Source organism: Haliaeetus albicilla, chromosome 17, assembly GCF_947461875.1.
Source record: "Haliaeetus albicilla chromosome 17, bHalAlb1.1, whole genome shotgun sequence".
Classification (NCBI taxonomy): Eukaryota; Metazoa; Chordata; class Aves; order Accipitriformes; family Accipitridae; genus Haliaeetus; species Haliaeetus albicilla.
In genome coordinates, this window is record NC_091499.1 from 15,474,019 (window position 1) to 15,499,221 (window position 25,203).

Below are 25,203 nucleotides of genomic sequence, written 5' to 3' on the forward strand. Positions count from 1 at the left end.
AGTATTTTGAAAGAGAAAGAAAAGGAATATTCACAGTTCCCTGAATATTTTGCTAATTCATGGGGTTTTTCCTCTCCTGAGGAGGAATATATGCAGGAGGAAGAGTAATCTTCTCTTAGAGGTGCAGTTCACAAAACAAAACTGCCCTTTGGAATATCTAGGAAAATAAAGGGCAATACAAAGTATACAAGTTAATGCTTTTACTTTGGTTTTAAGTATTTAGTGTCAGCCTCTGATGCCTTTCACCTGTGGTATGTGAACACCATCATTATATTTTTATAGACTTAGAAACCTGACATGTATATATGCATGTATGTATATATACACAGCTGTTTATAAATATGCATCTTGTAGCCTTATTTGCTGCTACTCTCAGCAAATGGGAGTGGGCACATTAGCCATAGGTATAATAATACCTTTCTCAGCAACAGCCTTTCCCTGTTTTTAAGTGGCAAAACGTGACTTGTAGCTGGTTATTTGCAGTTCTGCTGGAAGTAAGCAAACTGTTGTTCTGTTAGAACTTGCAGCTGCCTTTCCAATTCTCTCGTTTTGCAGTTTCTTAAAAAAAAAAAAATTGGCACGTTTCTAAGTAATAGCACTGGGATTTGTTGTCTGCATGAATCCATCTTACAGCTTATTCAGATAAAACTACTGTACTTCTGTTCTCTGTGTAGGCTCATGAGTAGGCTACTCATGCAGTGGTTGCTTCTTCAATGTTTTTTTCTCATAAGTAACAGTTACATTTTCCTTAGGCCAGGAAAATGGAATTTTCTAGAAAACTAGGTAGATTTGGTGGGGTGGGGGGTTAATAGCAAGTTTAGTACTCTTGCAGAAGACTGTACTGGGTCAGATCAAAGGTCTGTGTAGCCCAGTATTGTGTCTCCAGCAGGGGCCAAAAGTGGATGCCTAGGGAGGAATACAAGAACACAAGGCATGTCGTGGTTGTTCCCTTGAGTGCCTTTTGAGCCGCCAAATATGTGCTACTCAAACTTTTTGAATGATGATTGTACTTTAAACATAGAAAATTGTAATTATCCGAAGCTTTTGGATAAACAGGATACTTGTGAGAGCAGAATTCCTTTCTCTGCTGACCCAAATAACAGAACATATTCAGTAAATGCCAAAGATCTTTTCTCAGGAAAACAGCAAGTTATTTATTTATCTTTTTCTTTAGGAATTGTGAAGGAATGACTTTTTTTTAAATTAACAAAAGTAATAATCTGAATTAGGAAGAGCAACTTGAGTAGTTTAAAGAGAAACACCATTTGGTTGATTAATTTCCCAAATCCTCAATATGAAGGGGAAGCTAGGCCAAGACAGGTCATCTCTGGGGACAGATGAAATAAGCTGCTTTCTATTTCAGGAAGTTCAGGAAGAGATGTGACAGCTGTAGGAGACATCATCTACCCAATACTCTGAAGAAGCAGCAGAATTTTTGTTAACCTCTTCAATTTGCACCTGTTGGCAAAAACCGATTCTGTTCTAAATGCTTCTCTGGGCATGTCTTCTATTAACACAGTTATGATCTCTGTCTACAGTTGGACAAATTTGAGGGTAGCCTTTGAAGTTTAAGTGGTATGCTATAGGAGGTATCTGTACTTCTCTTCCTTTCTGGTAAGAATGTATTGCGTTAGAAGTATTTCTAAGTGTCATTAGCTCTTTTGACAGATCTGGTTGGGTAATACTTTTGCCTTTCTCTGATTTGTGAACTTCAAAAGTTACTTGATCAAGAAATGTACTTTCAGATTTCTCTTTCTGGAAGTAAAGGCAAGAGGAAGCTATTCATGATTCCCATTCTGGACTAAAATTCACACCTAACTTGTCCTCTCTCTTCTCAATCTGCAAAAATCACAAGCTTGAAAAGTGCTTGGTATAAATAAAGCTTATAGTTCATATAAAATCAGGAGAAAAGAGTTCACTCTAGTTTAAGTATATGACAAAGTAAGTGTCTGCAGAGGTTTAATAAACCAGTCAGCCACAAATAGATGGTCAGTTCTTAGCAATAGTAATCAGAGGATCAGTCTTACTTGCAAGATACTACCTAGACACAGATAACCTCCAGAACATATCCAGATTTGGCAATTTTACCAAAGTCTTCAGACAACATAATATATCTTTAAACCATTTAAACATTTCCTTCTTTCTTCTATCTGTGATATAAAACAGCTCCCACCACTTGACATTATAGACTAAATGATTCAGATCTATTGGCTCTCAGTTGTGGAAAAAATCTGCCTGGAGGTCAGTCATGGTTCATACCACAAGCAGCCATCCTTTTTTTCACTCTGCTTAACTTCAGCCTGCATTTTTAAATGGACACAATATCCCTATTTTCAGCTGTGACTGATTAAAGGTCTGCATCGGGTCTTATGCAAAGTATAAGCACTTCTGTATGCTCCATGCATGTGGTACACTGTGATAGTTAGCTGGCCCCTGTTCCGTCCAAGCAAAAAGTAAAAGAGATTACTGCAATTCAAACAAGGCCAGAACTGAGAAATACTGAGAGAGAACCTAGAGGAGGCCATTGCGGCCACTCTGATGGTAATGCCATGTGAACACCTTCCTGCCTGCTGGAAGAGCGACAAATTGTTCCAGGCCAGAAACTGCTACAGTAGTGTCGGAGCAGTTCTGCTGGGTCCCCAAAAGTCTGTCCTGAAACTGCAGGACTGTTTCTTCCTCCCCCTATTTCCTGTACACAACAATCAGACTTTAGTAATCATGACTTTTCTATTTCTTTTCTGATTTACAAGCCCATATGAGGTCTTTAGGATTCATTATGCACGCACCAAAGCGTATCTGGGGGTGAATGATGATCCATCTTTTTTTACTTTTTTTCCTTGTACCAAACAGTTTGGGGCTTGGGTGTTTTTATTCCTTAGTATTTTCAACAGAAATGCTTTTTTCGTTTTGACAACTGTCTGAAATATGTTCCTTTAAGAACCTCCGACATGGTATGTATTTGCAATTTGTAAACACAATATGTCAAAGAATGATTTGATTCAGTGGTGAGGCAGCCAGCTATTTGCATGTCATGAGGTCTAAGGGAAACAAACTGACCCTCAGCCTTCCTCCATCCAGCCAAATTCTGATGGGACCCTCAAATAGCTCTGGCAAAGTGTTCTGTTTCTTTTGGACTTGATGAATGCTTGTTTCTGTGAAGACGTGTAATTATTTCTTCCTTTATTTTGCTGCACAAGTTACCAAGAGAAGCAGCTTAAAACCAAATGTGAGTATTGAGGTTCTTTTCCATTATTCCTTTATCTGCTAATGTTTAAATGTGGTAGTATACAAGGTACCTAACTTAACATTTTGAGCAAGTAAGCAGGAACTTTTTTCTTCAGACAAAAAACTGCTAATGAAATTAGATGAAGAATTCTATACACATCAAAAGTTTTTTATATTCTGTACCAAAAGAGATGCCACACCTTTTTTGGATGCAATTGTTTTCATGTTATTAATTGGCTCACTCATTAATTTACAAGGAAGATAGTTTGGGGTTTCCTTTGTAATGAAATGAGGATTAATTTTGTTTACTCCAAAGAACAAGCCAACAAAAAAAACATTTGCTGTTTGCTGTGACATTTGAATCACTATTTTTGTCTCTTAGCAAGCTTTCATAGCTATTTGCTATTGCAAGAAAACTTTCTACATAGTAGCTTTTCTGATAAGGTAAGTCACTTGTTTCTAGCATAACTAATTTTAACACCTAACGTGGACTGTTCTTGCTTTTTTTTTTGAAGTAAAACCAGTTTCCAAGCTGGTGTTTATAGCAATATTTTGACTTGTTATAAAAATCAAGTATCACCTTCAGATTCTCCCTCTGTAAGACACTTTGTTTTATCTTTTAGCTATCACATTTTTAGGATCATAATTTTGGTTTGGAATTTGAAGGGAAAGAGTAGTATTGAAAGGGTATACCACTGTTTATTGAAATGGTGCTGGAAATGTCTGCCTATGTTGCAGAATTAAAAAATAAGTATGGGTAAGCATGGAAATATTCCTTAAATTAAAGACTATGTATATTAATTGTACAGCTACCTGATTTCATAATGGTATTCTTTTTGATAATGAGATTACAATTAAATTTGGACAAAACTGTCAAATATCATTTCCATTTCAATAATATGAATGTTTTAAAATATATTTCTTTAACCATCCCTATTTTCAAAAGATCTGGTTTTATATCTGGAGCTCGGCACAAATCTCTTACATTTAGAAAACACATTTCAGATGCCTTTTTTTGTTTGTGGTTGATATTGTCACACAAACTGAAGAAAAATATGGGTGAAAAGTTGACATTTCTGGAGTATTTTAGCAGAACAGGCTGTAACAGATTTAATATATTAATGTTATAACAGATTGCTGATGGTCTTGCCATGTAATTTTATTGCAGTTTCACAAAAGTCACTTTGATTCAAAGTTGTGTAATGGGTAGAAACTTAAGATGGCATACTAACCTTCTTGTAAGATTAGAGCAAAATGAAATCAAAAGATGCTTGAAAGAGATTCCGATCAGTTCTGACCTATGGTATCTCCAGGTTATTTGCAGGCAGTCATATTTTATGAAATGTCTATTTTTGGTTGACTTGGTAAGACATATGTTCTGTGGGCTATATAGCAATAAGCCCAGCTTTCTTCTTTTCTATCCATATCTGAGTTTCATTTCTCAAAAAAAAGTTTAAAACTTTTAGTGTTACCTAACCACGCACAGCCAGAAAGAAATGTGAAAATTTTAACCAGCATGCTTCCAAATGTCAAGCCCAAAATCAGAGGGTGAAATTCTGACCCTGTTCAAATGAGCAGCACTCCTGTTGACTAAACAAGCTCTAGATGTTGTTCAGGCTTTTAGATCACTTGGGGAATAAAACTGACCCGAGGTTTTCTGTACACTTCCCTACCAGTTAAGAGTCAGATGATGTCTTATGGCTAATTCTAGGATGCTCATACTAATGATTTCCAGTTCAGCTATTCTATTAAAATCTCTAGAGCCCCAAGTTTGGAAGTTGGCATGGCAAAATGCTGCTGATGCTCCACTTGCACTCTTGCAACAGAATTCATTCTTCTGGGAAGAGAGCACGCAGCTCTGCTGAGAAAGGAGGCTGTGAACTCCTTGTTTCATATATTTGTATTTTCCTGTAAAATGGAAACAGGATGAAATAAGGATGGTTTTGTTGAAATATGCTAACATTACTCCAAAAACACTGAACTGATGTATTAAAAATAAGTTAATAAAATTCTATAGCAGAGATGCAGTGAGGGATAAGACTGTTAGAAAGGCTAAGTAATGTCCCTTGGCTGCCACTATAATGATGGCTAATTTAAGTTTCTGCTGGGAATCACCCTGCAGAGGAATTTATCTGTCTCTTTTAACTATAAAAAGTGCCTTGTTCATTAGCCTCAGTAGGCTTAGGTTAGCTTTTGTGAATATCCCCGTTCTTCTCTGATATTGTACAGTACACATCAACTATCATCTCTTCGTGTTTCCCTTTCTTAGGCTGAGTTTTCTTTGATTCTACTTCATTCAAGTTAGTAGGTTACTTTTCTTCTCAGCCATGGTTGCTTTTGACTTTGAATTTTTCTAGGTCCGCGTATAAGGACTGGTAGATTCTTGCACATCTCAGCATATTATGGATAATGGATCTGAACAGGCTGCCCTAGTTCGTTGCTGGCCTCACGCTCAGATGCTTTATAACTCAGAAAAATATTCATTTTCTTGTGACATGTCTTTGTGCGTACATACCAGAATTGATAGAAAGAATGACCTAGTGACAGAGCGTGGCATAGTTGTTGACAGAGCACACATACAGGAGACCAGAATTTAGTCCAGAGTGACCTCCAGCAAGTTGTTCTGTGCCTCAGTTCCCCATCTGTAAACTGGGTTTGCTACACTGGGGAGAAAAAAATGAGTTAAAACAATGTTATCCAAAACTGTCTGGAAACAACCCAAATTCACTGGAAAATCCTTCATAATTAAGAACTCTCTCAACCACTGTAGTCCTGAGAGGTTTGACACAAAACTGGAAAAATTCCACCCAGAACATTTTGCGTAAGAATATTAATCATAACCTCAGAGTCATTAAGGACAATTGCAAAGTTCACAACTGGAACATTTTGTTGCTTCGGCTAATTTTGGAAGTGCTTTCTACCTCTAGCACTCCAAGTTGACCACCTGGCAACCTTCGTATGGTGTTTTTAACTATCCCGGGCCAGTGCCACGGACACAGCCTGGTGAGCAGACCCATCTAGTGGCAAAGGCGTAGTGATTGGCTTCTTTTCTTCCTACTCCTCCAGGTTTGCTCTCTGACCTTGAGCAAGTCAATTACTTTGCTTTGACAAGTATTAACCCTTCCTGTAGACAAGTATCTCACAACTGTGTTTTAGGATTATTGTTGTTAGAAAAGCATTCTGAAACCTTTAAAAGAAGTCTGTAAAATACTTCAGAGTATTAGGTTATAATTCTATTTGTCAGAAGCCGAGAACAGTATTAGGCTGTAAATCTATTTATCAGGAGCCCAGTCTTCCTCAAGTGAGCTCTTCAAGTTTCAAATTCAGCCACATCATGATTCATTTATGTATTATAACATGCAAAATTGTGGCATAATTAGAGTTCTGTGAGTCTGGAATTCTATTTGCATGAAAAAAAAAAAAAAAGGAAAAGATTAGAGGAAAAACTGTTTCATGCTGATCTTCTAATTGTCAATCTTTGTTTAGTTTGGTGCTTGAAAATTGAAGAGCATTGAGAAACATTTCAAATTAAAAGCTCAAAACATTTTGGGGTTTTTTTTACATACAGTAGCAGAATTCTTAATTTGTTTAATCACTTGCTTAGACTTTTTACTGAAAACATTTATCAAATTTAACATAAATTAGTAAAAAGGACTTGAATTGTATTTATTCCTTAATGCAGTTTCTGCTGCTGCTTACCATTCTCCTCCTCAAACTGACCTTATCCCTGACAGCTGGTCGGAGTTATGGCCTCTGAGCATCATCCCGTACTGAAACCAGTCCATTCCATTCTAGGTTTGCAAAGATTGTTGCTACGTGTCAGGTGTCACATCATCACTTGAATAGACTTTACCAGTTTCAGTGGACTCATTGTTCCACAATATCCTTGAGTTAGCATGTTCTTAAAATGTTCCTAAATGTTAGAAAGGAATTTCTTCATTCTTACCTAATTTCTTCCAGAATTCTAAGACTTTACTGATGGATTTTATTTGTCTGAGTCAAATGTCGACTGTCTTGGGTGTTCAGATAAACTTTAGCCCTAATTTTCCTTCAATCAGAATAGGGCAATCCTACACTGGAACCAGCTTTTAGATAGCATGTATTTATAATCATAGAAAGAAATCCACTCTGAAAGTCATAGTGCCAAAAAAAAAAAAAAAAAAAAAAGGACCTTTTCACATGCCAGGACATTACAAAAATCCCAGCAGGGCAGTAACTGAAGGGTCAGTAACCTCTCATCATAATAAAGAAAGACAAAATACCATGGTATACTCATTGCAGGGTCTAATTTTAAATCATAGCCACTTTTAGGAAGATAGACTATGTTAAAATAGAAAGAAATACGTTTAATGTCTGGCACAGAGATTTTAAGGCTTAAGGGAAATTTTAGGATACCCAGTCACATTATTGTTCAGCAGACCTTATCTCCTAAGTAGGCAGAACAGGTAACGTAAGAGGCACAAAGATTTCAAGTACATGGCAAAGGTCACTGGCAGGACATGAACAGAACCTGGGGCTGAGTCTCCCTGAGGGCCGGTCAATGTTGCTGCTCACGGGACATGAGGATTGAAGATAAAACAGAGTTGATGCCATGAGATACTCTATCTTGTTTGACAGGACATTATCTACTCAACTACTCAGGACTCAAGAGATCTTCAATTCACATTTTTTTTCTGGGTAAGGGATGATGCACAAAGCCATGTATTTAAAGAAAAGAAAGAAAAACAACAAAAACCACACAACATTGTTTTCTATACTCATCCTAGTAACACTCCATTATTTTTCCTCTCCGGTAGAGGACAAAGAAGAAGAAGCTGAATACCTCCACTTCTTGCCCTGTCTCCCATCAGCCCCACTCCTAAAGGAGTTCACTGCTTTCAAAAGTCCTGTTGTCAGCTGTCTTCTAGAACTGAGCTTTTACATTGGGAGTCATATATCCTTTTGCTATGTTGGAATGAAATGTGGTGGTTTATTATCAACAGAGAATATAGGACATGCCATAAAAGAATGTGTATATCTGAATATTTTACCTTTTTTTTCCCCCAGCCCAAAGACCAGCAGCCTGCCCTTCATGCACATGCATAGTTAAACTAACAAGGTTTTCTAGCTCTACAGTACGTTTAAAACAATTACCGGGCAGAAAATAAAAGGAAAAGGTCTCCCTGCTCTAATTCCACATCTTTGGTGAAATACATACACAGCCGAATTGTACTAGTTTGTTACTGCAGCCTTGGAGCAGATGTTGAGGCTTTGGAAGTGAATTGTGCCTAGCGCTCCCCAACAGATATCAGGACACCAATTCTAACATGCAGAGTTAAAAACCTAATCCGGAAAATATTAAATCACCTAATTTGACATCTGTGAATTGAGTGAAAGTATTCAGCTACATTAATTTACATACATATGCAAGTGTTCCTGGGGTCCTATTCTAAGAGAAGACAAAGCAAGCGTTCATGTAACACTTAGGGGGAAGCAGAAGGAAGTTAAGTAAGTCTGCTTAAGAACACCCACAGTGTCTTTTCATGTTGGTTCGTTGTTGTGCCCTTTCCTGGAAACCTTTCTTGCCCTCCGTCTCATTTGTATTGTATAACCAATTAATTACTGTAAAAGCAGTAGAATACAATGAGTGCCACATCTTTCAGGTTTTCTTCACCAGATTAGACCTTTCATGGTCTGTCCACCTAGCAGAGGCAATATATGCGTGTTTTTAATGTGGCTGTGTTATCTGTATTCCAAAGACAGTGCAATTGCAGAGGATCATTACTGCTAGGTTATAACAGCAATACCTACTGTGTTAATTGTCAGTAAAAATCCAGAGTACATGGGTAGTCCTTGCTTTGAGATCTAGCTCTACTCAATGTTTCTGCCCATTCCTTCTCTCCTGGATCCAGCCCCTTGGGACTGCCCATCTTGAAGCCTGTTTTCCCTTGGGAAGGTCCGTGGAGGCCCATCATGGAGTTCCTCTGCACGAAGAAGAGACTGCCACACCAATGGTCACCCTAAACAGCTCACATAATGTGAAGGGAGGGTATATATGCTACATTTGCTGTTGCCAGCATTTCTTAGACTGTATACAGCAGTGGCTTCGCAAACAGTGATTCCTGTGGGCGTAATAAGCAGTCCAGGGCTTGTCTGCAGAACCAGATCATCTCTGTTGTCAGTGGGAAGTCTGGTAAGGAGGTGGCAGCCAAGACTGATGGAACTCTGCAAGCAACAAAACAAATCTAAATACCTGGGAACAATGATAATGGAAGTAGGGATCTTACATACCGATACCCCTTACAGTAGCCTTTGTTTTTTCTAAGTCTTGTGGTTTAAGCCCAGCCAGCAACAAAGCACCACACAGCCACTCACCCACTCCTCTCCCCTGGTGGGATGGGGAGAATTGGAAGAAAAAGGTAAAACCTCATGGGTTGAGATAAGGACAGTTTAATAGGACAACACAAGGAGAAAAGAAGTAATAATAACAATAATACTAGTAAAAGAATGTATAAAGCAAGTGATGCACAATGCAGCTGCTCACCACCTGGAACCCAATGGTCAGCCCATTCCTGAGCTGTGGTCCCCTCTCCGCCCAGCCCAGCCAGCTCCCCCAGTTATATATATGGTATCAAACATCCCCTTGGCTAGTTCGGGTCAGCCTTTCTGGCTGTGCCCCCTCCCAGCTTCTTGTGAACATTAACCTGCCAAAGCCAGGACACCAAGCTGTAATGCCACCTAGCTCATGACAGTCTATTAACAGGGCTGAGATCAGAAATCTTTAGATTTGGTTCATTGTGATAAGGTGACATATTTTTATTACAAAAGTGCTGCAGCTTGGTTTATTTTTTTCCTCAGAAAACTAGGTCAGGTTGGCACAGTGCAGCTGGGAGAGAAAAGGAAAAGGCTGTGCCGCTGCAGCAGATGCTTTATTACCACTTGGGGGTTTTATGTGTGGTTTTGGGGGAAGGAGGCCTTTTTTTTTTTAAAATAGGGTAATGAAAATCCTTTCCAATTTTAGCTTGCTGTTAACATTGCTGCTACTGCTCATCTTTTTCTTATTGCTCATTTTATTTCTTAATGCAGTTCTAAAGTAGGTCACAGGCTTTTAAAGAACCCAGCTAGAAAAAGTTGTACTGCATAGTCAGTTGTAGGGTTTGGGGTTTTTTTAAAAGGATTTTAATTCATGTGATGTGCCCGTTCTCACAAGGCACAGTACTCTTCATCCGCCATTCTGATTGTGAAATAAAATGTAAGGGTGAGGGAAATCCAGTCTCTGCAGTTGATGCATCTGCAAAGACAAGAAATAGCCTATTTTTTATTAAGATCTTAAAGATTGCAGTCAGCATCAGCGTTGCCTATTGAAGCTCTGTTACTTCTTGTTAGTGGCAAGGCTGTTCTGGTTCATGGTCTGTGAGCACTTTACTCCCCACCGTATCACAAGCATCATTTCCTATCGCTATTGTTTTCCCTAGGAAAACTTTCAGTCCCAAAGGCAGGCTCATGTCATTTTCAGGTAGACGGTGTTCCGGCCCGGCGGTGTTAGTGTATTGCTAAAATGCTGCTGTTTCCTTGGCGGACTTCTGCTCAGCGGTGCAGGCACCGTGGCTTTAGTGCATGGCATAGAGGGGAATCGGGAGGCAGATGTTTGATGTGCAGATGCTGCGCTAGCAGAGATCGCTCGGGAGTGCTGCTCTGATTTGCACACCGGGGGTGGACTCACTAGTAAAAGTCGCAGATCAGGACTTCAGCACATATCTTCATTTGTGACTTTCATTTTCTTCTTCTTTTAGCACTTTTTGAAGTTTTTTCCATGATTAGGGGATGGTAGGTGAGGGTGGAAGCAGGAAAGGGGACTGGAAAAAACAGGCAGAAAGGGTAATGGGGAAGGCTTTGTATTCATTACCAGAGATCAGCTGTGACCTCGGTGATCAGCTCTCATCTTGACCAGTTCCAGCCCCAAATATTTAATGTTTCTTTTTCTCTTTCAAAGACATTTAGTGCTTGCTGGGTTTTAGGTTGATAGATGGAAAATACATTAATATTTCCGTGCAAGTACAATATGTTAATCTCTACATTCCCACCATTTTAACTGAAGAAACTGTAACCCAGCATAAATGTCCTTTTGCTACCAAATTTCTTCCCTCAAAATGAGATCACTCTAACTCAGATTCATATCTTTTTTCCTAGGATAAAAGTTAGCTATAAAATTGCTCCTTCGAATGAAATTTTTAACTTTATATCAAAAATGAAATTTCAATTTTTACTAGAAATTTTTCTGTTGAGAATTTAAGATCTATTTTTACACCAATATTTTTCAGTCAAATTTCACTTTTTTAAACCTACTTTTCTAAAACAAACTGACATTTTCCATGAAGTGTTTTTTTTTTTTAATTCACAAATATTTTTTATTAAAATACATCAAAATTTTAAAAATAAAAGCGTTAGAGCATTTTGGATCAAGCTTAGTGGAAAACTCCTTTTTCTTCCAAAAATACCCTGATGCAATAACTTTTCTTTTAATTTATATTAGTTTTGGAAGCTTATAAATGCTGAAGTTTCAGAGCATGAATTTAATCCCCTAAAAGGGATTAGGAAACTTTCCTCAGGAGCAGGTTGTTGCCTAGCCATCTCTTGTAGGGTTTCTTGCATCTTCCTTAGGATGGTTTTGCCTGCTGAACTGAAAAAAAGGATATGTACAGTTATAGCCATTTTCCTTCACATAGTCTTTAAGTCATTGCAAAAGAATTTTTAGATCTACTTTCCCTGCTGAGTCCTGGTAAGGAGTCTATTTAGTGTAGATGTCAGTGCCCCAAACTCTCCTTTATTCCTTGTTCTGTACAGGGCAGTGGCTGAGCAGAGCACTGCCTGCATTTCCTTCTGAGCCAAGTCATCGAAATAGCCAAGGCTACTGAAGACATCCAGACCTTTACATCTCTTCTGTAGTCTGGTCTGTAACAATTAACACCAGCGTAAAATTTAAAACGATCAGTGAGGAAAAGGAGTTTTGACTTGCACCAGCGTGCAGCTACAAAAGAAACAAAATCTTCTTTACTGTGGTAAACTGGATACCACAGACAAGCCGGTAACTCCTTTCCATCAAAAAGGGCCCAGCTTTTGGGCAGTACTCATATCTAAGTACTGGAATGGTTGACTAAGGACATATTGATCATGTTTCACACTCAGTGACAACACAGAAAATAATATCTGTCTCTCTTAATTTCACACATGGCTGAGACTTGAGAATGCTGGAAGTGATTTTTCCCTGTGGAAATGCTGAATTTACTGAAATTGGGTTTTTCTTTGACAGAAATTACCTAGAATCACTAGTTTCCTTTGCTCTTTCCTCTGTAACCAAATTCGTGCAATTGCACTGAATGTATTTCAGTTTAAAAAGATTTAGAGACTATGTTTACCAGATTTGAAATACCAGGAAACATTGCAATTAATTGTAATGAAGAACCTAATTGCTTATATGCTTTTTTAAAAGCCACTTTTTTATTATCTTTAAAAATATCTTTCAAAGTCTGTGCTCCAAGGATATAGGCAGCAAAACTCTAAAGCATGCATTCAGCCTCAAGCATGTAAATGTTACAGCTGAAAGCAATAACATTTCTCATGTGTTTAGACTACGTGCATGTCTAGCTTAGTTGGGGACTCGCAACAAGTCATTTACAGGAGATCTGTTTTGTTGTTGTGGGAATGACCCCACTCCTGCTCAAATGCCCAAAAGGGAATACTGAGGTTTTGTGGATTCTTTCACCCTCCCTCTTTTATCATTCAGCAGTGATAAACCTTTCTCTGGTCCATCACCGAATGGTTGAGGTGGCATGGGACCTGCGGAGGTCATCTAGTCCAACCCCCTGCTTAAGCAGGATCACCTAAAGCAGATCGCCCAGGGCTATGTCCAGTCAGGTTTTGAGTATCTCCAAGGATGGAGACTACACAGCCTCTCTGGGCAACCTGTGCCAGTGTTCCACCACTCTCACAGTGAAAGGATTTTTTTCTTCTGTTGAAATGGAATCCCTTGTATTTCAGTTTGTGCCTGTTGCAGAGGGTAGCGCTGAGAAGAGCTTGGCTCCCTCTTCTTCCTTCCCTCCCTTCAGGTATTTGTACACATTGGTGAGAACCTCTCTGAGCCTTCTCTCCTCCAGACAGAACAGTCCCAGTTCTCTCAGCCTTTCCTCACAGGAGAGATGCTCCAGTCCCTTTGTCACCTTTGTGGACCTGTACTGAACTCTCTCCACTAGCTCCATGTCTCTCTTGTACTGAGGAGCCCAGAACTGGACCCAGCATGCCAGATGTGTCTCACCAGTGCTGAGTAGAGAGGAAGGATCACCTGCTGGCAAAGCCCTTCCTAAAGCCCCGCAGAATACTTTTGGCCTTCTTACCCGCAAAGGCACGTTGTTGGCTCATGTTCAACACGGTGTCCACCAGGACCCGCAGGTCCTTCTCGGCAAAGCTGCTTTCCATCTGTTTGGCCCCCAGCATGTGCTGGTACCTGCAGTTATTCCTCCCCCAGAGGCAGGACTTTGCAACTCCCCTTGCTGAACTTCGTGAGAGCCCTCTCACCCAACTTCTCTAGCCTGGGGAGGTCCCTCTGGATGGCAGCACACCCGTCTGGTGTATCAGCTACTCCTCCCAGTTTTGTGTCATCTGCCAAATAGCTGTGTGTATACTCTGTCCCATCTCCAGATCATTAATGAAGTTGTTCAACAGGGTTGGTCCCAGTGACAACCCCTGGGGTACACCACTAATGACATTACTTTAAATTGTCTCCTTTAACATTGTGTCTAAGAGTCACTAATGATTTCTCATCCACATTTAGGCTCATGGCTGCTTTGCTTTTGGAACTTGGCCAGCTGAAGCTAATCAGTTTAAACCTGTCTAAATGTCTTCTAGGTATATAACTCACCAGCTAATTTGGGTATATTTTTTCACACGGTCCTTTTGTACCAGATGCAATCCTCAAACCTGTTTTATGGTTCAATATAAAGAGTGTGACTGAGAATACTGCCAGGGTTTTACATTAAAAGGTACACCAATGCACAGCTGAAATATTTCATGGCTTCATTTGATTCTATAAATCTGACAGTAGTCAGAAAAGAATGAGCTCCATAATGAACACAGGATAAAATTCTGGCTCTACCAGACTATGTGAAAACTTGTAAAAAATGTGGGTAAGAATGATTTCAGAAAAATAAAAGAAATTATCTAGGCCATAGCATTAACCCTACTCTTTTTCATGTACTGCTGCTGGTGAAGATATTGACACCACCCAGGAGTCTGAGCAGATGAAAAGGTTTTGTGTTCCTAGGTAATAGCTTGGGAGAGACTTGAATCGATACTGAGCACTCCAAAGACAGTTTGTCTCTACTTAAACACGGAGCTGCGTTACTGACCAGCAATACTGCTGATCAGCTGAGCTTGTTGTGTTCAGAATAACAGGGCCAGTTATTCTGGAGTGGAATCTCTGGGCACCAGTGTAGTACTTGTATTAAATGATGAATTGCACTCCCTGCCTCTCACGTGTTGATTCATTTTAAAAAAAAAAAATCCAGCAAATAATCTAGGTTTAATTCTGTAGCCAGTTAGCAACTTTTCTGTCCCCTTCTTCCACAAAAACCAGCTTTCAACTACTACATTAGACATGCTTATTTCTGACCTCTAATTTCTCTGTACAGTGGGTTTGCTGTAATGGTAATTCTTGAGCTTCACTAGCAAGGCTCGCAATAGAGGAAGAATATCCATTAGGAGAGATGCATACAGAGCCATTAATTTGAATTTTGCCAACTAAATCGCTCAGGCTGATCTTGGTAGCAAGTACAAGTTGTATTGGACAAGCTGGATGCTGCTGCTGAAAGTTCTGTGGATGAATCCATGATGAGTGGTGTCCCTCAGGGGTCCATACTGGGAGCAGTACTGTTTAATATCCTTATCAATGACATAGACAGTGGGATCGAGTGCACCCTCAGCAAGGTTGCAGATGATACCAAGGTGAGTGGTGCCATTGACATGCCTAAGGGACAGGATGCCATCCAGACCTGGACAAGCTCGAGAAGTGGGCCCATGTGAACCTTGTGAGGTTCAACAAGACAAAGTGCAAGGTCCTGTACCTGGGTCAGAGCAACCCCTGGTATCAATACAGGCTGAAAGATGAAAGGATTGAGAGCAGCCCTGTGGAGAAGGACTTGGGCGTACTGGTGGATGAAAAGCTGGACATAAGCCAACAATGTGTGTTTGCATCCCAGAAAGCCAACCATATCCTGGGCTGCATCAAAAGAAGTGTGACCAGCAGGTCGAAGAAGGTGATTCACCCCCTCTGTTTCCCTCCGGTGCGACCTGACCTGGAGTACTGTGTCCAGCTCTGGAGACGTGGACCTGTTGAGCAGATCCAGAGGAGGGCCACAAAAATGATCAAAGGGATGGAACGCCTCTCCTATGAGGAAAGGCTGAGAGAGTTGGGGTTGTTCAGCCTGGAGAAGAGAAGGCTCCAAGACCTTATTGTGGCCTTTCAATACTTGAAGGGGGCTTACAAGAAAGATGGGGACAGAATTTTCAGTAGGGCCTCTTGCAACAGGACCAGGGCTAATGGTTTTAAACTAAAGGAGGATAGATTCAGACTAGCTATAAGGAAGACATTTTGTACGATGATGGTGATGAAACATGGGAACAGGTTGCCCAGAGAGGTGGTAGATGCCCCATCCCTGGAAACATTCAAGGTCAGGTTGGATGGGGCTCTGAGCTACCTGATCTAGTTGAAAATGCCCCTGCTCATTGCAGGGGAGTTGGACTAGATGACCTTTAAAGGTCCCTTCTAACCCAAACTATTCTATGTTTCTATGATTCTGTGAATTAAAGCAAATACCTAGCTTGCTGTAGAGGCAATGGGGCTAAGCTATTCCAACCCACTCTGTAGCTAGTAAAGAGAGTCTGAGGGACATAGGCTAGTCAAGTCTTTACTGCAACATCATTTCTGTATGTCTGCACCACTGCGATCACTTAGTTGGGGTACTTTCACTGCTCTAATTTGTCCTAGTTTAAAGTTTAGGTAAGTAGTAAATTAAGCTGTACTGGAATAAAGGAAGAATTTAGATGACTACAACAACATTTGAGTTTGCATGGTGTAAAAAAAGCAGACAACAATACCAATTAAGGTTAAAATTACAGAATTCCTGAGATGCTCGATCCCCTAGTTAAGCCAGAGTTCTTGTTCTTTTTGCTTGTAGTCATAGGATGTGTAAACACGGTACAATGCAGTACGGTGTGGTTACCAGATCAACATCTAAATGAGCTGCTTTGCCTAGACAGTCCACCAAAACTGTATCACTTGTGGACCTTGAAGCACTACAGTCGTGTTGCTACAGAACCATCCTGGTTGGCATCCATCCTTGCATCAGTAAGAGCTCTGCACCCACTCAGATGCTTTCACGACCTGACTTTGTATTACTGTGCTGTGCCACAGAGATAAAACAGCTTGTTCAAAGTTAGCACCCGTATCTCTGCTTTCCTGTAGGTACTTGTTTTGACTTGATCTGTAATATATGCCCCTGGTTCCTATTGCTTCTCTAGCCATTTTTAGTAGAGTAAAAATTCTAGTATCCTTAAACACTCAGGTATAACTTAAAGGTATCACTGGGAAACTTGCAGTTACTCTAAGGGAGGGAAGAGACAAAGCAAGGGTATTGCCAGTGTTTTGAAAATACATCATACATTTAACTTGTGGGTTGGGGTTTTTTTGAGGGGTCAGGACTTTTATTAGGTCTAGTCACAATAAAATAACAGATTTCTGGGGTGTAGCAGGCATCCAGAGAAATCAAGAACCTGTGATCTCTGAAATAAGGAAAAATTTCCTTGCAGAACATTGTTAAAAACTTTTATTTATAAAATAATGATATTGTTAGAAACTTTTCCTAACAATTTTATTGTTAGCTTTGTAATGCAGTTGTGACTTTGAGTCACTAATGTATGTTGCAAATGTATGTGATTAATTGTTCAGCAGTTCTCACAAAAAAAAAAAAATAGGGAAAATGAAGTCAGCAAATTCATACAAATAAGTAAAAATATGTTCCAAGATGAAAACATGTACTTACCTGAAAATAAATAAGTACCTGGGATGCCTTGCAGGGGTGTCCCCCTTGTAGTAGATCAATTTGTTTTTCTTATCCTTCAGTGTTGTTGCAATGATTTATTTTGCCACCATTTTTCTTTCTTTATGCTTCTCTTAATAGACAGCCTTATTCCAATCATTGTATGGTCTTAAAGAAAAAGATGATGCAGTTCAAGGGCAGGCTTATTTAGATCAGGAAATAGTCCATTAGAATTGCCATAAAGCAAAAGATATCATATTTTTACATGTATGTATATACCTACATGCATATGTATGTTAATTCCCATCTAAGTAGTATTAACATTTCTGGGCTTTTTATACTTATATAACACAAGGAGGATTAACATACATTTATAGAAAATGTAAAGATAGTTTTTTAAGAGATATATTAACATTGTGGCTGTGCTTTTTAGTGTCAGTGAGAAAACAAGCATTCCTTTCCTGATGGTTCCACATTTATCAGGTTTCACAACTTCACAACCATTTTCTTACAGCTCTCTTCACTGGAAGTCTTCTGGTGCTCTGCATTTTATAGGAAACCATTTGACTCTACAGAAAGTCCCTCTTCTAATTTGTTGTAGCTAAATTCTATCTTAATCTGCTGGAACAGCAGGCAGACTAGCCAGCTCTGTTGTTTTATTTTCATCTGCTTTATAATTCATACCATGAGACTGCTGCATTCTTGAATCTGACCCCAGGGACTCACAGCTGCAATATCCTCACATCCTTGGCAACATCTCTCTGCACCCCCTTGGAATATTCTAACACTATAAATGATACCACGTATCCGTGCCTACTAGATACATAAAAAAACAACAGTATTTAGCTTTGTTCCAATTTAAATAGCAAAAGCCTCTTTTCCCAAGGAATGAAGACATCACAGTCTTTCCCTGTGCCTAGGACACGAGTTAGCAGCTGGAATGCTGGAGTCAGCGTTTCATTCCATGAGAGTGAACAGTAACAGACCTCCAGAGAGTTCTTAACTGACCTTCAAAACACAAAGTCTAGCTTCCAGCAAACTTAAAGTAAACATATTTCTCCAGAGATTAGGATCAAAGCACAAGAAAAACATTCTACTAACTACGTGGTGCTCATACCATTACTTACTTATTGGAGCAAGGGTAAATGGTGCTGGGGGAGACGAGATTCACTTTTTTTGTTGCATTGTCTAATGGTAAAAGTAGTTCACAAAGGTTACCCAGACCTTTGCCAAGAGATTTGCAAAAGTCATGATTCTTTTTCATACCATCACTTCTTCATTCCCAAACATGATCTTATATCATCACGGTCAAACTCTGAAGACTTTCTCTGAAGCAAAACTTTGGACACCCCCCAGGCTTTGACTCTGGTCTTGGGGATACCCTTTAAATGTTCTCAAGCAACCACTATCATCTGTAAAACAGGAGTGATAGCACTCCCATATGCTCCCACATCCATACAGATTTTTAGGAGGATAGCTACATTACAAATAAGGAAGTTCTGAGCTATTACAATAGTGAGTCTTCTTTGTGCACATAACCTGGGCTTACTGGAACAAATTGGTTTCCTGGGGAAAAACAAAAACAATAATCAAGAGAACCACTGTTTAAGAAAATTTTGGGGTATGCAGAGTTTTTGATAACTTAAAAACCTGTCGCCATTCATTAGAATGAGAGAACAGAGATGTATCTGCAGATATCTTAAGCTATTTGTGGTGAGCTTTGTGCAACAAAAAGCACTATAAGTAACATAAGTTCTTCATGCATGCCCTGTTAGGATTTCACTGTTGCCACTTTTAGGCTGAGATGAAACTGTGTTAGGAAGCTGGGGTACTGATTCAGCAGGGAGAAGATCAGAAAGGTGGTTCACTCAGGGTATCCTCAGATGCAGTTCATAACTCTAATTGCCACGAAAAAGGAATGAAAATTCCTCTGAAACCCAGTCTTGAGGCTATCCTACAACCTTGAATATGTAGCCCAGTTAACCACAAACATTCCTTGATTGTCTTCCTAGCCACCAATTTATACTGCTTCCCCAATATAGAAGAAAATGAGCAAAACTTAACCTTGGTTTTGGTGATGACTATGTAGTGATTGTGCACTAAATGCACTGCGCTGTGTCTGGTTTTTATATGTCATGTTGTGTAAATGTACAAGCTGATGGATGTCATTTTCTTATATACATGGGTTCATTCAATTCACATTCAACTCTCTCTTTGATCTTAAGGAAATGGAAGTCAGCTTCAAGCCCTGTTATACTATTATTCCAAGGATATCACATAAAACACATCTGTAATATTTTTTATGCAAGCACGTTTCCCACTGATCTGAGTTACAGATTGTTTGATTTCCTTACTACACCCTATCTTGGCTAGCACAAAGTTTTAGGGCAGTCGGAAATACAGTAAATCAATTCAGCTCAGAAGATTTTCAATTTACAGGAACAAGTTTTCCATAGCTTGTGCCAAATGATCAAGTTATTACTTTTGGTCTGAAAAAAGCATTATAGTCTCTCTCCCTGCCCCCCTTCCACTGTCTTACTACTATCCCTTCAGGAATAGATTAATAAGTGCCTGACTTTATGCACTGGTGCCAGTGGAGACCTGCAGTAATTGTTCTTTCTCATAGTTCAAACAATCATTTTGGATTACATCTCACAAAGCAGAAACCCAGAAAAAGATGAAATGCCTTTTTAAAACTGAACCATGGGTATAAGACAGGCAGTGAGTATATAAAAACAAGTATGAGGGAGTAACTCTAAATGGACTAGATGTAAGCTCTGTGATGGTTAAGCACTCCCTCGAATCTTGTTCTTCATATGCTGCTCTTCCTTACTCTCAGGCTTTTTATCTGTTTAAGATGAAGTAATTTGCACTGTTACACAAAGTGCAAAGATTTCAGCTGCCCAAAGTCACTGATACTTAAATATTTTAGGAGACCTTTCCTGGTTGTTCTCAAGTCCTCTAAAATTTATGATTGCTGGTGCTGGCTGCAGCTACACTCAGCAGGTTTAATGAAGAGGGCAAGCCAATGAGTCCAGCAGATGTTTCTGGGTTTGCTTCACTGGGAACTTTCTGGATTCTTCTTCCTTCATTCCCAGGAATCAAGACCCAATTTTAGCAAAGTGCTGATGATCCAACCAGCAACAAGACTGAAATAAGTCTTGATCTCCACAATCCTTAAAATGTTCAGCATTGCAGATCTATAAGCAGCTGAGGTTTGGATGCTTATTCAAGCCTCTTTAGCCTGGAAAACTGAAGGATGGGAAACTCGTACAATTGGCTCTCAATAGGTTTGTGGTATTTCCTGCACTTGTCTGGCACAGAAATATAATCTATCTCACAGTATTTTGGCACTGCCAACATAGAACATGGCAATAAAGAAATATGTAAGAAAATTCCAATAACAACAAAGGAAACTTTCTTTGAGTTATGATTTAGTTTATTTGTCTTTATATTTTGTTCTTTTGCTATCCAGGGTTATTTGTGTCATCTTACATTGCCACCAAATGTTAGCAGCACAGCTGGAATTATGCAGAGAACAGCCATATAGCTTGGGGTCCCTTGTCTTCCTTATGTTTGGTCAGGTAGATGTGGGGGTATTTTGAAAAAGAAGGAATAAGCAGAAAGACAGGAATAGCAAGAGAAAGCCAGGAACACACTACAAAGTGCTTGCCTCTTCTCTTTGGCCTTTTAATTCCCCAGTTGGTTTAATTTTTGAACTATTGCTTCTATCTCCATTCCCTGATTTCTGGATAAACCATGCCTCACAATCCACTACATAATGCTCATAATGCCAGTAGTTGTACATACAGAACATGAAGACGACTTTATTTTCAGGTATCTGACCTATCGGTGTAAGTACCACTAGATTAAGCTGAAGCAACTTTCTTGCTCCCCATTATGTAGGTATCACAGTACACAGTATATGTTGGTAAAGACTACCATTTCACTATAGAACAGCCCAGCATTAGAAATCCAGGGCACTGCAAACGACCAAGGAATGCCTGTCCTAGCTTTCACAGGTAAAGCAGCATTACCTATTATTTGAGCAAGCAAATGGTCATCCACAGAATTGCATGATTTTTCCATCTTTCCAGATCACGTGGAGAACCCCACCAGAATGACCAGCAATCACACAGACTGTCATTACTGCCTGCAGTCTCTTCGTGGAAGAAAGTATGCATTAAGAGAAGAAAACGCTTATTGTGTTACATGTTATGACAGCTTGTTTGCCAACCCCTGTGAAGAATGCAAGCAACCTATTGAGTGTGATTCCAAGGTAAAAATTTAGCTTTCACTTCTTGTTCTTTGCTAAATTATACACAAATCCCATTTCTTTAAAGGCAGAGTCTTTACCCAGCCCTCTGCATATCCCTGTACCGGTGAAGAGACCTAAGCATAGCCGTTGTACATCCACGCACAGCAGAGAGAAACACTGCTGTTTTCCCAGAATAGGAAAGGTCCAGATTAGGAAATGTGCACATACATATACCTCAAACATACGTCAAGGCTGTGTTGTATGTGTGGACCATAACTAGATTCCCTCCTTCACCTCCAATCACTTGCTGGCTGCAGAGACTGCACAGTGCTTGAGGGATGGTAGGGTGCAGGTATAATTCAGTGGACCAGATTGAATGAAACTTTGGAATTTCTTCGGTATTTCCATTGAAACAAATATTTTCAGTATTGGATAAATTACTTTTACTGTAGGTGTTGACATGCAGATGCCAAGCTGAAAAGAAACCATGTTTATAATTTGTAAATTATTCTCTCTGTCTTTTGGAAATGAAGTATATTTTTATTTTAACTTAGTTCCATCCTTACCTTGCTCATCTCACAGATGGCATGTTAGTGGCAGTGTTTCTGAGCTTGGCTTTCCTTTCACCTCTCCACATTTTTAGAATAAAAATTAATAATACGAGTTCCTCTGTGGTCTTTGACAAGGTTTCCAGTACCCCATACTTCAATTTAAAGCCTGTACACTTGACTTTGAATTTTAAGTTCAGAGGAAACCTATCAAAATGCCTTTGTTTTGCCAAGTTCAGTATGTAGTGCTCACCTTCTCCCCATGCTCACTTTGCCCACATTCTTTTGAAATAAAAGGTCAGAAAGTTATTAAAATAAGCCTCTCGGGAGGCCTCCCCGGCCAAAGCACTTCATGGTTTTCAAAGCACATTGTCTGAGTACAGCTCAGTACTGTAAAGGAATCATCCAATGAAAATGCTGATTTGGATGAAGACACTTCTCAAACTCTCATCATCATTTTTCAACAGCAAACTTGTACACATAGCACAAAGCAAAGTACACTACCGATGTCAAAGATCATTAACAAAAAGTCATGCCTTTGGACTGAGTGGAAGGAAAAACTGGGAGAAAAAAAACAGGAGTAACAAGAAAGGAGTGCAACACGCTAGAGTCGGCTAGAAAAGTGGCCCATGGAGATCTACAGCTGGTTGTCCCACCTCTGCCAAGGTGCTAGAGCTTGGCTCTCTTCCTCTCCTTCTTACCCAGTCTTTGCCTCAGGCTGCTCTGGGATGATAGTCTAGGTTCAGAGTGCTAACTAAAGCAAATGAGAGTGGTTAGCGCTCAGCACCTCCTGAACTGAAGCATGGTATTTATTTTATTCTTAGTACTTTAAAGGGTGGAGACCTGACAAAGGAGAAAAATGAGATTGGATTTGTGCCCTTTTGTGCTTCTTACTTATAAAGGAGACCGGGAAGGGTCTGGTTTATTTTTTTAAGGTGGGGGCTTTTTTTGGAGGTGCATTTTTCCCTTGCTTTTTTAACCTTGGAAAAATAAAATCTGCTGTTTGCTCTTTTTTTGAATTCTTAGCTGAGGTCTCATAGATATACTGTTAGCTTTTTCATCCCCCTAAGCCTGCTGAGTCTTAAACAAACATTTTTCTGCAAGTTTTTAGGAGGAGTTATATTAGGTATAAACAAAAGCAATGATTTTTTAATAATCTTCCTAAGAACCATTTTATTCTCAATGAGATTTTAATTGCTTGTTTTCTGCAGTAATATGATCTTTCTTTAGTGTTGGTTGTGTCAGTGGAAGAAAAAGTAGTAACATTAAAAAATACATGAGGTTCATTTCAAAGTCTGTAGAGAATGCACTTCTTGGCAGGTGGCCTGCGCACATTAAAAATGTTGATCACTTATTTCCCCTTAAAAGCCAATGGTAAAACATCAAACGATTCTTCCAATAAAAACATATCTCTGATGTTCCATAAGGAAGGACAATTGCCTGTGCCTAAGCAGTTCCTAAAGGCCTCTGCCAGAGATCTACAAAATATACCAACACAGTGACACTGAGTACTTATATCACCTCTGAGCACACCTCCCGCCAGACACACGTGTCACCCCTTCAAGTCGCCATTGCAACGCTCTCCATTTTTCACTTTATTTCTGGGAGGAGCTGAGGGATAAAAACACTGTAAAGCAATGTGTTCATTAACACGAACTTACTTTCTCAAAGGATCTGGCCTACAAAGGCCGCCACTGGCATGAGGCGTGTTTCAAGTGTGCCAAATGCAGTCGCTCGCTGGTGGAGAAACCATTTGCCGCCAAGGATGAGGTCTTGCTGTGTACTGAATGCTACTCTGATGAGTATTCATCTAAGTGTTTCCACTGCCGGAAGACCATTATGCCTGGTAAGACAACAGGGACCCTTTGGTGAAAAATGGAACTGCATTTTTAGTTATAACCACAGCCTTGAATAACCAAGCTACAAGTCCTTGACTTTCAGAACAGCTTTCAGGAGACAACTACTACTTCGTGTGTAGTACCCTCCCGGCAGTGAAGAGAGGGCAGGCAGATACTGCTGGTCTAGCACTGACAGGGCTTATGGATCCTTATAAAGAATATCAGAGTTCAAGATAGGGTAAAATGTGGTCGTGTTGAGCCCTTGATTCTGCTGTAGTTCTTAGGAAGCATATCCTGCTGTGAGTGTAGGTAGACAAACAGAGCTATCGTTAGCAGGAGTGCCAGATTAGACAAGACATCTGCGTTTTCTGTCTGTCACATTGACCAGACCTTGAGTTCATGTTCTTTATACCATTTCTTTCAATCAGAAATATTTTTTGTTTAAACTGTCAAAACATGGCATTCTACGTTCAAATCATTATCAGCATTTTTACTAAAAAGAATACATTTGTGTTTACGATAGGTTTATTTCCTGCCATTACCAAACTTGAAAATTCTGCACTTTCCACTAAAGTGCTTCTCAGCTTTTGGTCGTGTCTGTTCAGGACATCCTCTAGGCCTTCCATTGCTATCACACCAGTAAAGTTCATACAGCAGAGAGATTGCCTAAAAGCTGCCTCTCCAGAGGCATCTAAGAGAAGCCACAGCACCGTATGTGGCAAAATGAAGCAGCTTGCTTAGGAAAGTGGGTCCCTAACTTTTGAAACAGTGAGCTACCCTCAATGCTTGAACTTTTTTACAGATCACATGTGTAATTCCAAATACCAGCTGCAAACTCTCTGCCATGGCCTCATGACTACTAGTTTGGGAACCTTTGGCCAAGGACATCAATAAATTTGGCAGTGACATAAGAATTTTATTTTTCAGTAAATCTTAATGCCAAACAATAAGGTCTGGGCTGTGCAGAATTATTGTCTTAGTATAAATATTAGGTTACTGATGTTGTGGTTCAGCCTGTAACATTGATTTGGTTTTTTACAGTTTATTTCCTTTTCATTACAGATAAAAGCTGTATTAGTGGAAATAACTGTAGCAATATAGTTGTGTTCAGTTTAAGGATGATACACTGCTTAAATTTTATATAGTTTTAAAAAGTGTTGTCTAATAGGCACATCTTACTAGATGTGATGAGAATAGTACCAGAATATACTTGGGTTTGCATTATTATCCTCTGGTGTATATCCACCTTGCAGATTTTGCCTCAG

At 39.6% G+C, this 25,203-nt stretch overlaps 2 protein-coding genes across 4 annotated transcripts in view; one reads left to right on the forward strand and one right to left on the reverse strand.

Annotated features, from left to right (window-relative positions):
* GPR63 (G protein-coupled receptor 63) overlaps positions 1-25,203 on the reverse strand; it is a 377,175-nt gene that overhangs the window by 256,152 nt on the left and 95,820 nt on the right. The window lies entirely within an intron of this gene.
* FHL5 (four and a half LIM domains 5) overlaps positions 5-25,203 on the forward strand; it is a 32,121-nt gene continuing 6,922 nt past the window's right edge. The window contains exons 1-3 of one of the 3 annotated variants that reach the window (XM_069804898.1): positions 5-3,226; positions 21,392-21,573; positions 23,772-23,946. In XM_069804898.1, coding sequence (XP_069660999.1) covers positions 21,415-21,573; positions 23,772-23,946 — 334 coding nt within the window. In that variant the 5' untranslated portion in view covers positions 5-3,226; positions 21,392-21,414. The other 2 variants (XM_069804899.1, XM_069804900.1) reach the window with 2 other exon arrangements.